The following is a 17,921-nucleotide window of genomic DNA, read 5'->3' on the forward strand; positions in this document are numbered from 1 at the left end:
AGCGAGAGGAGGAGAGAGAGGAGAGGAGGAGAGAGAGGGAGAGAGAGAGGGGGAGAGGAGTGGGGGGAGAGGGAGAGGGGGAGAGGAGAGGAGAGAGAGGAAGAGAGAGAGAGGGAGAGAGAGAGAGAGAGGAGGAGAGAGAAGAGAGAGAGAGAGAGAGAGAGGAGAGAGAGAGAGAGGAGAGAGAGAGGAGAGAGAACGTGCTGTCCTGCCTGAACGACGATGCCTCGCAGCTGGCTGGGAGTCCATTACTGTCATCCTTGTAAGTGTGTCAGTCAAGCTTTGTTAAGACTTTATGAATGCATTTGGTGTATAAATAGGAAGCACCAGCCCTCACGTTCCATGGAAACGGGGAGCAGTGCGGGCGCGGTTAGAGGATGGTCTCCATCGATGACACCCAACGGGAGTTAAAAGATTGGTTTGCTAGTTACACTCGGGAGAATAAGCCACTGAGGACGTACCAGTCATCAGTGGCTTATGGTACAGAATGGACATATCGTGACGTGAGAAAAATGTTGTTCCCTGCGTACACTCTAGCAAACCAAACCACACAACAAAGCCACCATAGATCACAGCTCACAAGTGCATGCACCTCTCTTTTACGAAAACCGTTCTCGTTGTTCCGTGAGACCTAGAGTTGCACACCTGCCGCCAGCAGCGGCCGACTAGCAGCGAACATCGATCAAACTATCTATGACCTGCGCACTACACACTATGCACTACAGCTTGGAATGTCTTCATCGCTTCTTCTGCCTCGCGCCTCGCCAACGGTCACTTGGTATGGCCATCCAGCTCAAAGTCTTGTTGTTTGCAGCCGGCGATGAACGCCTCCAGCGGCTACCGCAACGCGTGCAGACCGCCCCAGCAGCAGACGGTCCGCCACGAGATTCCCGTCCACGAGGCCGCGGTGCAGGTAACAGTGCGGGGCACTGGGGTGTGTGGGTAGCGGAGACGGGAGGGAGACAGGGCACTAGGAGGGGGGGGGGGGGTTAACGGAGACAATGGGCATCTGCCTGGGTGTGACTGGTCAGGTCACTGGGGTATGTGGGTAGCGGAGACGGGAGAGACAAGTCACTGGGTTGTGCAGGTAGCGGAGACGGGAGAGACAAGTCACTGGGTTGTGCAGGTAGCGGACGACGGGGAGAGGACACGGTCACTGGGTTGTGCAGGTAACGGAGACGGAGAGAGACAGGGCACTGGGGCGTGCAGGCAAGGAGCGCAGCTGTCCGATTGAGCAGTGTTGGAATTGGAGCGCTCCGCGAGCATAGATTGTCGCTTGGACACAGGGCCTGGGCACAGGGTCTGGGCACAGGGTCTGGGCACAGGGTCTGTCACCCAAACGGTCGGAGCGACCGCCTAGTTTTTATCCAGCCTTTCAGCCAAACAACCCCTGGGATTCCAGCTTCACACGCAGTGCCATACCATGGATATAAAGTTAACCCCGCCGCTTTGGCTGGGAACCGAGTCCACTACGGGTGTTATCCGCTGTTTACCGATGCTGTAAGCACAAAACCACCGGGGGTTGTGGGAAACTAACAGATATCCTGTAATAGGAACTGGTTATTTCGTGACAAAGTTAGATGTTTGTGGCGATGAGAAAAACAGCGAACCAGCCTAGGAAAAGGAGAGATCCCGTTTTCTTCAAGCTTGTTTTACAGCTTGCCTATCGTTAGCGGGATTTTGATTCGCGATAGTTTGGATAAGACGAGATCACTTTACTCATTGTTTTCCATGCACGGATGTCTTTTACATCATCACCTCGCCACGTAAGACGACTCGGGTTTCAAGAATATTCCGTATAACTACGGTGACACATGCTTTAAGTGGGCCCTCGTCATCTAGGTTGTTGCTGGGATCAACCAACTACGATGCAGTTGCCAGTCGATTGCTTTTTTTGTTGTCATGACAACATTGAGCCCGTCAGCTGGCAACAGTCTTTCAGGTTCGCTGAGCTGTTTCTGGTTCAGATACTGCCAGCCTGTTGCGGCGTGTTGAAACCTTTCATGTGCTCCGGTTGGGTGGGAAGCTGAGACTCGAGTATTGATCTTTTTATGGTCTTCAGCTGATCCTTTTGCTGTCCTTGACGGCACGCTAGCACTCCCGCTGCGAGCTCCGCGCTCGGCGCCGCTCGGCAGCGGCACTGAGCTGATCCCAAGTCAGTGTGGCACAGGCTCACCCTGCTCCATCAGTGCCGCTCTCACACGGCTGACATTCACACCGATGCCGCTCTCACACGGCTGACATCCACACCGATGCCACTCTCACACGGCTGACATCCACACCGATGCCGCTCTCACACGGCTGACATCCACACCGATGCCGCTCTCACACGGCTGACATTCACACCGATGCCGCTCTCACACGGCTGACATCCACACCGATGCCGCTCTCACACGGCTGACACCCACACCGATGCCGCTCTCACACGGCTGACATCCACACCGATGCCGCTCTCACACGGCTGACACCCACACCGATGCCGCTCTCACACGGCTGACATCCACACCGATGCGCTCTCACACGGTCGGCATCCGCACCGATGCCGCTCTCACACGGATGACATCCACACCGATGCCGCTCTTACACGGTCGACATCCGCACCGGTGCCGCTCCCACACGGTCGACATCCGCACCAGTGTCGCGTCTATGCAGTTGACATCTGCTCGCACGCAGATGAGGTCGTCACACCACACTAACGTGCAACTGCCGATTAGTGACATGACTTTCAGCATTCTTTCAGAAATGCTTTGCTTTCATCATGCATAGTTGGAACAGTCTTGAACACCGTTTTTTTCAGACTTATTCCGGATGTTTTTGAATTGATAGATATTTGGGATCAGAGCTCACGCTAAGCAGTGCTTATTGCGTGATCCCCGGTCCCTTGAAACCGACTACACAACGCAAGTTCAACGGCAGCATTTGGTGACGAAAGTTTAACGTGCCGTAATGCTCGGCACGGCCCGTCCTGCCCTCTGACGTCAGCTGACCTTAAGCGCGGCCGCTGCCACCTGTTGCCGGCCATACCTGTCAAGGGCAAATAGCAAGCGCCCAAAGCGACTCGAACCCACCCTGCAGCGCGTGGGCGGATCGGAAGGCAGGTGCTCTAACCAACCGAGCGAACCCACCCTGCAGCGCGTGGGCGGATCGGAAGGCAGGTGCTCTAACCAACTAAGCAAACCCACCCTGCAGCGGGTGGGCGGATCGGAAGGCAGGTGCTCTAACCAACTAAGCGAACCCACCCTGCAGCGGGTGGGCGAATCGGAAGGCAGGTGCTCTAACCAACTAAGCGAACCCACCCTGCAGCGCGTGGGCGGATCGGAAGGCAGGTGCTCTAACCAACTAAGCGAACCCACCCTGCAGCGCGTGGGCGGATCGGAAGGCAGGTGCTCTAACCAACTGAGCGAACCCACCCTGCAGCGGGTGGGCGAATCGGAAGGCAGGTGCTCTAACCAACTGAGCCACCGGGGCTGTATTATATAAGTACCCTCAGCTTTGGATAGATGTACAAATCGCTCGTCCGGGAGTTAAAATAGGAATGAAAGGAACATTTCGCTTCGCTGTAAAGGATTCACCCGCAGAAAGACGTCCTATCACTATTCGGTAGTCGTCGATATATATACCTTTGCAGATTACCTTTTCAAACAGTAACATATATTTAGAACCGATTACGACAGAGAGCATCGTTGCTAAGTGGTCTTGAACAGCGGGATTTACCTGTGATGCATGCCTTTAACAGCGTGAAAGTGTGTTGGAATTTTAGATCATGCGTTTCCAGCCGGGGATGAGGCATGGGTGCATGGACGGGCGGGGGTGGGTAGGGGGTGGGGGGGAGGGGGGTGGGTTCAAAGATCTTACAAAAGCTCGGGGGAAGGCGATTGCGATGAAGCCAAATGATGTCTGAGTCCAGAAAATAACCGTCCATGGGCCAATAACCGTCTATAGGCCACCAAATAGGCGCTCAGTGAAGGTAATGATGTATTCCCATGCACCACACGCGCTGAGCCTAACATATCTCCTATGTCTCCCAAAATTTCTCTTTTGGAGACACTTAACATATCCCAAAAAACGGCGGCAGTGTTTCTACTGCCACGGAGCGTTCTGGTGCGAGCGATATGTCGAGAGTTTAGTGCTGTGATTGAATTATGTTGCCCAAACACTATCATTGTTTCGAACACTTCTCTGTGCCTCTCAACCGGTGGTGTGATCCGCTAAATATTTCGCCCCAACGTTAATAAGCCAGGTTACTGCGAATAGTTGGCTTGTAACACCCATCTTTGCGCCAAAACAAGCGCAGCTGTGGTCCGTTAAGCCGCCGTAAGCCACGTCGATCTACGAAATACAGGACGCGCCGCCTGGAAACTCACGCTTCGGACCCCGCCGTACACAGAGGTATTGCGGCACAGTCTAAGCCAACACGCCGCCCTCGGAGCCGTTAATGTTCGGATGAAGGCAAGGTCAAGTGAGGTCAGTCCGTACCGCTTTGCCGTGGTATAGGGCAGACGGCGCCAACGTCCATTAGGACATTGTACCGAGTGACACTGCATTCCTGTTATCACTCGCTCTCGTAAGCCACCAGTCCACACTGGCTTGTCCTGGCCAGCGGTGTAGTTTCGTAAAATAATTGCGAGGAAATGGGGCTGAGCAGTGAGAATTATGTTACGTACCCCAAAAATACTGCAACAATTTATCTGATTTATCTTTGGATTCGGCCTAACTTTTTCTCGAAGTTGAGGTGGGGGTTGGAGCTAAATGTGGGACTTGAGTCCTACACCAACAGAATAAAGTGAGGAATGCAGCGGAGCGAATAGTGATTGGGATTCCTGGTTGTTGCACGCCTTGTTCATGACATAGAAAGACAGCTAGCGGAAACATTCATTACAGAAGTGCCATGGACAATATTTTGTTCCTAATAATCTAGGAATTCTCTCTGTCTCTCATTGACCACTAGTTAAAGGAGCGTAGGTAGGAAGCACTAGTTAAGCAATATATTCTCCCATGCATTCGTATGAGAAACATCACTTTATTCAAACATCGAAACATCCATTACAAAAATGTCATGCAAGATAATTATCTTAATAATCTGTTAATGCTCTCTCTCTCTCTCTCTCTCCTCTCTCTCTCTCTCTCCTCTCTCTCTCTCTCTCTCTCTCTCTCTATCTCTCTCTCTCTCTCTCTCTCTCTCTCTCTCTCTCTCTCTCTCTCTCTCTCTCTCTCTCTCTCTCTCTCTCTCTCTCTCTCTCTCTCTCTCTCTATCTCTCTCTCTCTCTCTCTCTCTCTCTCTCTCTCTCTCTCTCTCTCTCTCTCTCTCTCTCTCTCTCTCTCTCTCTCTCTCTCTCTCTCTCTCTCTCTCTCTCTCTCTCTCTCTCTCTCTCTATCTCTCTCTCTCTCTCTCTCTCTCTCTCTCTCTCTCTCGCTCTCTCTCATTGACTTCTAGTTAAATAAGCATAGATAGGAAGCGCTGGTTAGATAATATTTTCTGTCATATAGTCCTATTCCTACAGATTTATGATAAGAAAACACGTCGAATGGATGGGCAAGGCTAGTGACAATGTCCTTCAAGATTTTAGACAGATGGCTTCGAGTGTAACTCAGATCCGCAGGCAATGACCAAACGTAACGACAAAGTAGATACATACACATCCCAGATACCGCAGTGTTGCCCTGGCACCGTGTGAGGTGGACAGGAGCATGCCACATCTGCAAGGACAGATCCAGCACAACTACCTCAGAGGGACGCACCACAGCCATTGCCGTTCTGCTGCCATACTCCTCCACCTCACCAAAATACGATATAAATTCCAGCAAAGCCTTGCCATTCGTCTCGTCCACCATTGCTCCTCTCCACCGACACAACACCTCCGCTCGGAACATCCCCCCCCCCCCCCCCAGCTCAGGCTGGCTGTTGCCTCTCGACCTCTGGAAACAATGAGTAGTTTAAAGCGTTCACCAGCCGCCGGTCGTGGACAGAGATCGGCTAGAGGTGCCGTTTTTTGGAAGCTGTTTTCCAAAGGTTATCCAAAATCAAAGGAAGAACCAGATGTCTGTTCAAAAGTTTTCAAAAAGCAGCTTGGCCCAAAAATTCACATTTCTTCAAACAGCAAATGACTACAATCTACAACCAAGGACACCAATAACTTTTGTGCTGCTGCATCCCTTCATCAGAATCGAATGAAAAAAGGATTACCTTGCATAAGTAATGTGCACCCGCATTCAATAAGTTGAGATACATGCCAATATGCGACACGACATAATGATAAGGGCTGCCTAAAACTATGTAAAGATTTTCTCCTGTCCCTCCAATCTCAAGATCTACAAAAATTTGGAATCCAACCGCGCCTCTAGCATCGACCGGCCGTGCCGGAGCGAAGGCCACGTTGATACCCCACCGAAGGCCAGACCAGAACATAGCGTGGAAGCTTGGCGACGGGCGCTGGCGCATGCGCACTGGGGAGTCCCACTCCGGGACGGACACTGTCTTCGAACGTGAGCTTTAACGCTGCCGGACGTTATCACCGTACAAGCCATTATTGAACGGTGGCAGGCTGCCGTACCCGTTATGTAAAGGACGGGGTATGAGGCCGTCTTTAACGCCGCCGGACGTTATTACCGTACACGCCATTATTGAACGGTGGCAGGCTGCCGTACCCGTTATGTAAAGGGCGGAGTATGAGGCCGTCTTTAACGCCACCGGACGTTATTACCGCACAAGCCATTATTGAACGGCTGGCAGGTTGCCGTACCCGTTATGTAAAGGACGGGGTGTGAGGCCGTCTCCATGTGTTGGCTCCCGCGCACTGCGGGACGCGGGAGGCTTCGCTAGCGCTGCGTTCTTCCGTTCTGTATGCAGGCCCCTGGGATAGGCAAGGCGTTTATCACAGATGGATTACAGGGACGGCGTTGCATGCGTAGGACGTGACGTCGCTTCAAACCGCTGGCAGATCCAGCTTTGGGGAGGGGGCTGTCAGGCCATTTTAAATTGTGGCTAAAAGGAGAATCGTTCCCTCTTTGAACTTAACTCTCGTGTGATCGGCGAGGTGTTCTACACCTGCCTCTCCCCTCCGCCAACCAAGCTCCCTCGCTGGATCGTCCTTGCCGTGACCTGACCTGCCGTGACCTGACCTGCCGTGACCTGACCTGCCGGCAGGCGTACCAGACGCAGCAGGAGGCCATGCGGAGGGTACCGGTGCGGGCGCGTGGTGACCTCAAGTGGCCCCCCGAGTCCTACCGCAAGAAGCCCGGCGACGACCTGCCGCCGTCCCGGCTCGAGAAGCCTCGCCTCCCCAAGAAGGACTACTCGCGTGAGTGATCAGCGTCATGCCAGAGGGCACATCAGAGGGCACATCAGAGGGCACATCAGAGGGCCATCAGAGGGCCATCAGAGGGCACGTCAGAGGGCGCATCAGAGGGCACATTCGTCGGGCGACGGCGGCATGCTGGTCTGACGACGGCCGTCGCTCCGGGCCCGATGGTCCGCCCTGGCTCTTTTGTCGTTTATCGTGCTTTAACGGACCTGAAGCATCCTTTGAGATGCTCGCAGCTTCCAGGACAATGCTTTTTTGGTGTTGGAGGAAACCCGCCACCTGCTGGGCGGTACCTGAGCGGCGCCGGAGAGTACCACCTGCTGGGCGGTACCTGGGGGGCGACGGAGAGTACCACCTGCTGGGCGGTACCTGGGGGGCGCCGGAGAGTACCACCTACTGGGCGGTACCTGGGGGGCGACGGAAAGTACCACCTACTGGGCGGGTACCTGGGGGGCGCCGGAGAGCACCACCTGCTGGGCGGTACCTGGGGGGCGCCGGAGAGTACCACCTGCTGGGCGGTACCTGGGGGGGCGACGGAAAGTACCGCCTACTGGGCTGGTACCTGGGGGGCGACGGAAAGTACCGCCTACTGGGCGGTACCCGGAGGGCGCCGGAGAGTACCACCGGCTGGGCGGTACCTGGGGGGCGACGGAAAGTACCGCCTACTGGGCGGTACCCGGAGGGCGCCGGAGAGTACCACCTGCTGGGCGGTACCTGGGGGGCGACGGAAAGTACCGCCTACTGGGCGGTACCCGGAGGGCGCCGGAGAGTACCACCGGCTGGGCGGTACCTGGGGGGCGCCGGAGAGCACCACCTGCTGGGCGGTACCTGGGGGGCGACGGAAAGTACCGCCTACTGGGCGGTACCCGGAGGGCGCCGGAGAGTACCACCTGCTGGGCGGTACCTGGGGGCGCCGGAAAGTACCACCTGCTGGGCGGTACCTGCGGGGCGCCGGAGAGTACCACCTGCTGGGCGGTACCTGGGGGGCGCCGGAGAGTACCACCTGCTGGGCCGTACCTGGGCAGCGCCAGGGAGCACCACCTGCTGGGCGGTGGTGCTCTCCGGCGATTGCGCGTCAACTCCTGGCACGAAAGATATATGGCATGGGCTAGTGTTGCATTGGCAACAAACACAGCACCCCACAGCAAGCACACAAACACGATGTTACCCTAGATCAGTTCGCAGCGATGCATTGTGGGGGAGAGGGGGGGGGGGATTGGTGGTGGTGGTGGACGTACTATTGAGTGAGATCTTTGGTGTTGAAACCTCGTCAGTTTGTGTTGTCACTAGCGCCGCATCAATTTCAGGAGATAGTGTCGCCACCAGCCACGCACTATTCTCAGGAGTCGGTGTCGTCGGCAGTGACACACCAATCTCAGGAGTTAGTGTTGTCACCAGCCACGCACTATTCTCAGGAGTCGGTGTCGTCGGCAGCGACACACCAATCTCAGATGTTAGTGTTGCCACCAGCCACGCACTATTCTCAGGAGTCGGTGTCGTCGGCAGTGACACACCAATCTCAGGAGTTAGTGTTGCCACCAGCCACGCACTATTCTCAGGAGTTGGTGGCGTCGGCGGTGACGCACCAATCTCAGGAGTTAGTGTTGTCACCAGCCACGCACTATTCTCAGGAGTCGGTGTCGTCGGCAGTGACACACCAATCTCAGGAGTTAGTGTTGCCACCAGCCACGCACTATTCTCAGGAGTTGGTGGCGTCGGCGGTGACGCACCAATCTCAGGAGTTAGTGTTGCCACCAGCCACGCACTATTCTCAGGAGTTGGTGGCGTCGGCGGTGACGCACCAATCTCAGGAGTTAGTGTTGCCACCAGCCACGCACTATTCTCAGGAGTTGGTGGCGTCGGCGGTGACGCACCAATCTCAGGAGTTAGTACCGTCACCAGTAGCACACCAATCCTCGAGGCGCGCGATCAGAGTTTGAATCCAGCGCGCAGTGTGAACACTTCGCTGGTCCCACTCGTATGTTCGGTGTCGGCGGCTGCAACGCTAATGCACTGACAGTCTCATTCGAGAGCAACTTATTCCGTCTCAGGCGTTTGAACTTGTAAGTCATGTTTTATGTGCTTCACTTGGTCCTTCTCTTGCCCGAACGTCAGCTCTGTGTAAGCTCCAACCTCAACTCTGTCTGAGTGACTCATCTTTGCGTGAACTCCAACTAATCTCCCACACTCGACTCTCCGTGAATGCGAACCTAATTTCGGCTTGTCTGGACCTCAACCTCATATCTGTACAAATTTCGAGCTCCTTGATCTGATGACATCCCGAGTGGCATGGGAGCATTCGTACCCATTCATACATTCGTACCCATTCATACATTCGTACCCATTCGTCCATTTGTACCCATTCATCCATTCGTACCCATTCATCCGTTTGTACCCATTCGTCCATTCGTGCCCACTCATACGTTCGTACCCATTCACACGTTCGTATCCATTCAGCCATTCATACTCGTCACTCCACGAGTCTTCACACCTACCTTTGTCCTGGCCTCGGTCCCCAGGTAGCCTTGGTCCCTCAGCCGTACAGACCTCTCCCTCCTCTGGTCTAGCCTCAGTCCCTCAGCCGTGCAGACCTCTCCCTCCTCTGGTCTAGTCTCGGTCCCTCAGCCGTACAGACCGCTCTCCCTCCCCTGGTCTAGTCTCGGTCCCTCAGCCGTACAGACCTCTCCCTCCCCTGGTCTAGTCTCGGTCTTCAGCCCTACAGACCTGGCCCCTGCCCGCTGCGACCGCCCGGGCTCGGCCCCGACTGGCTCGTCCCGCCGGTTTGTTTGGGATCGCTGCTGCCAGCCGTCAGGCTCCCTCCGCTGCTGGGAATAGCCCGCCAGCTGGGGCGCTGTGATCTTCTCTGGCCTCAGCCCATTGATTGCTGTGATCAGGATGACGTCAGACGTCAGATGTGATGACGTCAGACACTCTGCTGGCGGAGTCTTCCAGCGGCTGTCGACGGACCTCACTGCACCGTCAGTTCGGCGTGTTTCACTCGCGCATCGGAAACCGCTGAAATCTGCCATCATGCTGCTGTACTAGGCGTGCAGGCTGCGGATATTGTCTTTTGCTGTTGTTGTTTCTCTAATTTTTTGTCAAGCATGGCAATAAAGAGTCGGGCAAGCAGCTGTTGGTGCTTCGGTTGGCAAAGGAACGAAATTTTAATCAGACAAATAAACAACCGGATGGACCGGCAACCTGTTTAGTTACAGCCAGTCAACGCCAGGGTGCCCGTTGACCGCTATCACAGGGTGGTCATGTCGGCTATGCTTATCACCCATTATCATGGACACGTAGACCCGCTCGCCGCGCGCCAGACCCGCCGTGAGATGGAGGCACACGCTCGCGGAGCAGTGTCTATTTCTGGTGCTCTAATCGGAGGAGGGTCTGCCGCTGAGCAGGCGGCCCATTGAGCTCGACCCTAGAACAACCCCCCACCCCCGCTGCGTCACCGACCATTCGCCAGAGACTGGCGCCGCCGCTCGCGTAAGGACACCGGGCCGGAAGCAGGGCGAGGCACGGGAGCATTCCGCACGGCGGCGACTTCCGACGCGGACTTCTGGCGAACCTCACCATTCATCAGGAGGAGCTCTGCCAAGAAATGGGCGTCATCGAACTGCCCAGTTTACCTCACATTTAATATCCCGTTGGCCAGCGTCCAAGTTGACTTCCCTCAGCGCCCAATCCCCAACAGTTATGGCATAATAATGCAGCGGCGCCTGTGATGCATACATTACCTCATCAGTTATGGAGTGTTTCATGGTTTGTAACTGTTCACATCCTTGGTATTGAGTTTTCATTTTTGAGCGTTTTGGAACACTTCGAACTAAGATACTTGTGTTTCCGCCGAACATAGCTTGCTGGCCTCCTTTGACCTTAAATTATCTGACCTAGATATATATATATATATATATATATATATATATATATATATACTATATAATAAATGGTCCACTACCTCACCCTTCAAACGCGCCGCTCTGCCCGGTCCTCCAGGGGGCGCTAAGCATTTTCGTTAAACGCGGAGACATCCTCAGAGTCACTTCTATCTCACTCCACTCCTTGTCACCCAGTCAGCCACTCACCCTACTCCTAACTTTAAACTCGTCAAGCTGCTTCTGGGGGGCTCTTCCGAAATGTGCGCAGCCAACGCCCCGACATGCGTTGAGTTCATAAAACAAGTGGCATTGAAGATTTGTTACGTGAAATTATGGCAAAACGTAAGCGACGAAATATACATCAGTCAATGAAGGGAAGCCTGAGTCAATCTGGCCTCTTCTTGTAGCCCAAAAGAAAGACATTTCACGAACATAGATGAATAATATACATGAATTTACATACATAATGATTGCACGCGGTTCCATCCACATTACACAATTTTCTGAAAACCGTGTTTTTGAAGCCGTTGGAAAAGAAAGCACTGTTGGTGACTGCTCTGTTTTCCAACGACTCGGCACGCTTTGTTCCCATAACGCTCCTGCCAAAAAATTAACGACATAAGTAGCCATTACATGCAAATATCACTTTTACATGTTCATTAGTCAATATCAATGTTGTTTATGGCCATGGATAATAGCAAATCTAAGGATAAAATGCCGCCAAATGCGGCGTTTCATGTGATAATAATGGCTTGTGCCTGTGCCTGTGCCTCTGCCTTTGTGCCTCTGTGCCTCTCGTGAGTGCATGGCCTTCCTCGCGCCACCAGCCTAGTCCTCCTGTCTTGCTGCACGTCTTAACACGTGTCTTGGAGTTATCGCGTCTCATCAGTTAATCCATGCGTAGTTCTCGTGGAATTTTGATGTCACTCACGCTGGGCCGCTGTGCCTTCTCTGCCTTGTCATCGGTCTTGGCGTCACATCCTGTCTTTTTGATTGATTCGCGGCCATTTTCAGCGGCTCCGTCACGTCACAACAGCATTTGTCGTAAATCTAATAACCTATGATGACGTCTCGGAGGCAACAGAGACGCCGCCGTCAAAAACAAAAACAGCCAGATATAAGAAAATCAAGACAAGTTGCATGCTGGAAGCTCCTATTTACCTGCAGCACACGACCTGAATACGCCAATAGATGGCTGCATAGAAACTGGTCTTGGCACAGAGCCTCCAACATCACCGTTGGCGCCGTCTGCGATGTGATAGTTAATGCTTGATTTCGGTAGGCAATGCAGATTTAACAACAAAAGGCTTAGTAACTCTTGCCAGCAGCATCCTTCCCATGGCACACGTTAAAATGTGCATTAAGACCCACCTTCACCAGAGCGAATGACATTAAGACCCATCTTCACCAGAGCGGATGACATTAAGACCCATCTTTACCAGAGCGAATGACATTAAGACCCACCTTCACCAGAGAGGATGACATTAAGACCCACTTTCACCAGAGCGGATGACATTAAGACCCACCTTCACCACAGCGGATGACATTAAGACCCACCTTCACCAGAGCGGATGGCATTCATTGCACGAGCCATGTGTTCGCCAAGGGCCGATCAGAGCCCAGCGCAGCCGGCTCGGATCATTACCAAGACACAAGGCTCAGGACCGGGCAGGTTTGTTGGTTGAAAGCAATGATAAGAAACAGGAGAGCAGTTGCCAGCTGTACCCTGATTGTGTATTATTATTTATCACTTATTATTGTTTATTAGCTATGTTATTATTATTATTATTTTATATTTTTCATTATATATATTATTATATATTATTGTATATATCTCTTTTAAATAAGAGAGCAGTCTGCCAGTCATACCCTGATTGTTAAAGTAAGAGAGCAGCCTGTCAGCTGTGCCCTAATTGTTGAAAAAAGAGCAGCCTGCCAGCCCTACCCCGATCTTTGAAAAAAGAGACCAGTCTGCCAGCTGTGCCGTGATTGTCGAAATAAGACAACAGCCTGCCGTTATGTGCATGCTTTCGCTGTTTACCTGCCGTTACGCCCATACAACGCTGAGTGCATGCTTTCATGTTGCATGACATTTCGTCATGTGTTCTTGCGCCGAAACATACGTGTGCTGACGTTCCTGAATGCTCAAGGTGTTGCAAAGGTATGTAAGAAAAAATAACTTCATAAACCTGCAAGACCGTATCAGAGCTATTTCTGCGATATGAGTGTGAGAGCGTGGGCTCATATCTGTCAGGGCTGTGGGAACAAGCGGATGTACTGCCTATTCAGGTAGGTAGATATATAGCGCACGTGCACATGGCCCTAACTAAGTGAATGCCGCCAACCTAAGAGGATGCTCGCTACAGATGAGACACATTATTAGCGAGCCCGACATAAGTATCCGACTAAAGAATTGTGAGGTATTGGTGTTAGTTAGTTAGAGACAACCTGAAACGAATGGTCTTCCATCGCACTTTATAAGTACGAACCACCAAAGTACTAATGACGACCAAGGACAGAAAAATAAGCTGCCTGCAGTTAGGGCTGAATGCCTGTGAAATACGGTAAGGCTTACGTAATGGACGTTTTGCAACATAAAAACAGCACCATGCCGTTCCAAAATAAACTGAAGTGGCTTTTGCCACGTAACTGCCAAACCACCACGTTTCCACCATGCCTACACATTGCGTAGCCTGGAACAGGGTGATTACGACGGTCAGTAATGGACGAAAGCATAAATACACGGGACGTGTCACATTATATGATACTGCTCGCGCTGCCTTGCAGTGGTGCTGCATGCCTTTAAATCTGTAGTGACAAATCACACTACCGGTACAGGTAAATTATTCCTACGCACACTTGCTGTGATCTCAAGTCACGAACTGTGGACTTAATGTCATATTCCGATAGCATTTCATGTGAGCTGCCCAGTCCCCCTTTAAGGCTTAGGCTATGTTGCTCCAGCTATGTCGACTGATTTAGTCCTCTAGGTCGTGACCTTCTGGTCGACTAAGACCGATCAAGGTCAAACTCGAATCAGTGTGTGATGTGCCTACAGGTCTTCTAATGCAATCAGATTCAACCTAGATACCTTTTCCAAGCATAAAGTGGAGTGGGATGGTCACTTTTTCCAAGTTTCCGAGCACAAGGTCACTTACAAGGTGAGTGACCTCGTGTAATGATTGGGGCTTTGCGTCTCACCGACTACCAGCTCCGTTTCTAGACGGAGGCCTTTTAGGAGTCATTTGGGATGCGGTGGTGACGTGGCAGAGGCATGAGCCCAAGGCCAACATGTCCAGAGTGGAGCACCCTAACCACTAGATCCAGAGTCGAGGGCCCTAACTACTAGATCCAGAGTCGAGGGCCCTAACCACTAGATCCAGTGTCGAGCGCCCTAACCGCTAGATGCAGCGTCGAGCACCCTAACAGCTATACCACCACTGCACCGCAGACCGTGGTCTATCGGGTTAAAGTGATAAAATTGTGATACCATTTTGGTTTTCGAGTATGAATTCGGCGCCAACAGCTGCTTCAGTCAGAAAGCTGTTCTAAGTAAAAGGTGGTCATTGTAGACCAAGAACGTTTCAGGGCTTTTATAAAATCAACATAAGCCACCCATTCACGTCTTTTTAATGACTTACTTCGAAAAAATTGCGTCATAACACACCTCAAGACCAGTCCATATGTCAAAAAGCTGTTTGGCTTTGACCCTTATCTAACCTTTATAACCGGCTCAATGTTAAATGAACAGGCTACAGTCCTAATTTAAAATTTCAGATTGTCTGAAGAAAACTCTATCAAAGTTGTGCAACTTCGTCCAAAACCATTGTGATGCATTAGTGTCAAAGCCGCCCGAAGCAATCCCTTGTTGACAAGCCTTGCCTCAATTTGAACCGCTAGAAGTCAGTTACCGTCGAAGATATCTCTTATTTGTTTGCACCACAAGACCGGCAATTCAATCGTGTTATAGCTGTAGAAAGGTACATGGGGACTGGCCAGTTCTAGAACAAGCAGCTACGCTCCAATGTACCGTGGTGTTTTCAGGACGCGATGGTAACGTTGCTGAGTCTATTTTTGGTCCGTGCCCGCTGGTCGTCAATGGCTCACCAGTTACCGACGGCCGCATATTTCGGAACTGTTGATAGCTCTGGTGCGCTCCCTCCCTGATCGTCAATGGCTCACCAGTCACCGACGGCCGCATATTTCGGAACTGTTGATAGCTCTGGTGCGCTCCCTCCCTGATCGTCAATGGCTCACCAGTCACCGCCTGCCGCATATTTCGGAACTGTTGGTAGTTCTGGTGCGCTCCCTCCATGGTCGTCAATGGCTCACCAGTCACCGACGGCCGCATATTTCGGAACTGTTGATAGCTATGGTGCGCTCCCTCCCTGATCGTCAATGGCTCACCAGTCACCGACGGCCGCATATTTCGGAACTGTTGATAGCTATGGTGCGCTCCCTCCCTGATCGTCAATGGCTCACCAGTCACCGACGGCTGCATATTTCGGAACTGTTGATAGCTATGGTGCGCTCCCTCCCTGATCGTCGATGGCTCACCAGTCACCGACGGCCGCATATTTCGGAACTGTTGATAGCTCTGGTGCGCTCCCTCCCTGATCGTCAATGGCTCACCAGTCACCGCCGGCCGCATATTCCGGAACTGTTGATAGCTCTGGTGCGCTCCCTCCCTGATCGTCAATGGCTCACCAGTCACCGACGGCCGCATATTCCGGAACTGTTGATAGTTCTGGTGCGCTCATTCCCTGATCGTCAATGGCTCACCGGTCACCGCCGGCCGTATATCTCGGGACTGTTGATAGTTCTGGTGCGCTCCCTTCCTTTCACAGCCTGCCCATCATTACAGTCCAGAGCCTGCCTCAGGGCTTCCGGGAGATGTAAGGTCGTTATCGAGCATATTGGTCGAATCGGCGTCGGCACGGGCAATCAGGGTGGTCCTCGCTAGTGCCCAGGAAATGCTTTGATTACCATGACAGCTCATCAGACTGTCAGCCCAATCTGATCCGGATCGGACAGCCTGGAAATGATCGCCGCTTACGTGGGCCACCCAGATCCGGCTCCCGCTCACGTGACCCACCCAGATCCGGCTCCCTGGACTCGAGTCGGCAAGAGTCGGTTCTTGAGAATCCACTGTCGCCTGCGGTTCCTGTGATTTGTCTGGGAACCCACAGTTGTTCCGTGACGTTTGCATTTCCTCCAAATTATCATGAGCACTTAAGAGAACCCTGGTGTTTCTGGAACTTCTCGAACCACCAGTATTTGTAGAATCAAACAGAGCAAAGAACTTCTAACGAAACAGAAAGAGCTAGTCAAAGACTTTGTGTCTAGACCTAACTTGGTGACTTCATGACTCCATTTTAAGCAACAGCAAAGCAAAAACTCTGAAAATGTAATGAAGCATGGCCCTACGGCTGATATTTGCATCATTGCCAGGTGCGCAGTGGAGAGCCACATGATTGCCAGGTGGGCAGTGGAGAGCCACATGATTGCCAGGTGGGCAGTGGAGAGCCACATGATTGCCAGGTGCGCAGCGGAGAGCCACATGATTGCCAGGTGCGCAGTGGAGAGCCAAATGATTGCCAGGTGGGCAGTGGAGAGCCACATGATTGCAAGGTGGGCAGTGGAGAGCCACATGATTGCCAGGTGGGCAGTGGAGAGCCACATGATTGCCAGGTGGGCAGTGGAGAGCCACATGATTTCCAGGTGGGCAGTGGAGAGCCACATGATTGCCAGGTGGGCAGTGGAGAGCCACATGATTGCCAGGTGGGCAGTGGAGAGCCACATGGTTGCCAGGTGGGCAGTGGAGAGCCACATGGTTGCCAGGTGGGCAGCAGAGAGCCACATGATTGCCAGGTGGGCAGTGGAGAGCCACATGGTTGCCAGGTGGGCAGTGGAGAGCCACATGGTTGCCAGGTGGGCAGCGGAGAGCCACATGGTTGCCAGGTGGGCAGTGGAGAGCCACATGATCGAAGCCGGCACACCATTGGTGTCCTTGTAAATAGCGTGGGGAATTGGTCATGTCTTTACGTAACGAGATGACTTGCAGATCTCAAAACACAACGCGTTAACAGACAGCTTTGTTTGCAAAAAATATACACGGCTTGCATCGGGAAAGAACTGAAGACGGTCAAAGATGATAATATGAGGATCTGCACCTCGGACCAGCGGCCTTGCTAGAAATCCTGCAGCCCTGTATCCTGTCTGAAGACAGCTTGCAAGCATGAAAGCGAGTTACGAAATGTATCGCACCATCAGTATCGCAGCATCATGTATAATGTATAGCGCTCCGGACACATCCACCCCGTGCTTGACTACTGTGAGGTCACGGCATCATATGTTGCCAAGGCCCCATCGACCTTGAATGCTGTGAGGTCTTGGCATCATATGCTGCTAAGACCTCATCGACCTTGAATGCTGTGAGATCTCGGCACCACGTGCTGCTAAGACCTCATCGACCTTGACTGCTGTGAGGTCTCGGCATCACATGCTGCTAAGACCTCATCGACCTTGACTGCTGTGAGGTCTCGGCACCACATGCTGCTAAGACCTCATCGACCTTGAATGCTGTGAGGTCTCGGCACCACATGCTGCGGGGCCACTGTTCGGCTGCGGGCATTCAGTCATTCAGCTTTGTTTTAGCCGTGCCAGGACGCTACTCACTCGTCAAAGGGAGGGTTTTACCTGTGACGTGTACTGCAGCGATATACTCTTTGAAAGCTCA

At 52.7% G+C, this 17,921-nt stretch overlaps 1 protein-coding gene across 1 annotated transcript in view; it reads left to right on the forward strand.

The window, feature by feature from the left end:
* LOC119090040 (uncharacterized) overlaps positions 1 to 17,921 on the forward strand; it is a 49,709-nt gene that overhangs the window by 25,450 nt on the left and 6,338 nt on the right. Inside the window, exons 2-3 of the mRNA XM_037212839.1 lie at positions 815 to 913; positions 7,145 to 7,298. Coding sequence (XP_037068734.1) covers positions 821 to 913; positions 7,145 to 7,298 — 247 coding nt within the window. The 5' untranslated portion in view covers positions 815 to 820. The remainder of the gene's footprint in view (positions 1 to 814; positions 914 to 7,144; positions 7,299 to 17,921) is intronic.

Source organism: Pollicipes pollicipes, unplaced genomic scaffold, assembly GCF_011947565.3.
Source record: "Pollicipes pollicipes isolate AB1234 unplaced genomic scaffold, Ppol_2.1 Scaffold_1600;HRSCAF=1878_pilon_pilon_pilon, whole genome shotgun sequence".
In the NCBI taxonomy this organism is placed as follows: Eukaryota; Metazoa; Arthropoda; class Thecostraca; order Pollicipedomorpha; family Pollicipedidae; genus Pollicipes; species Pollicipes pollicipes.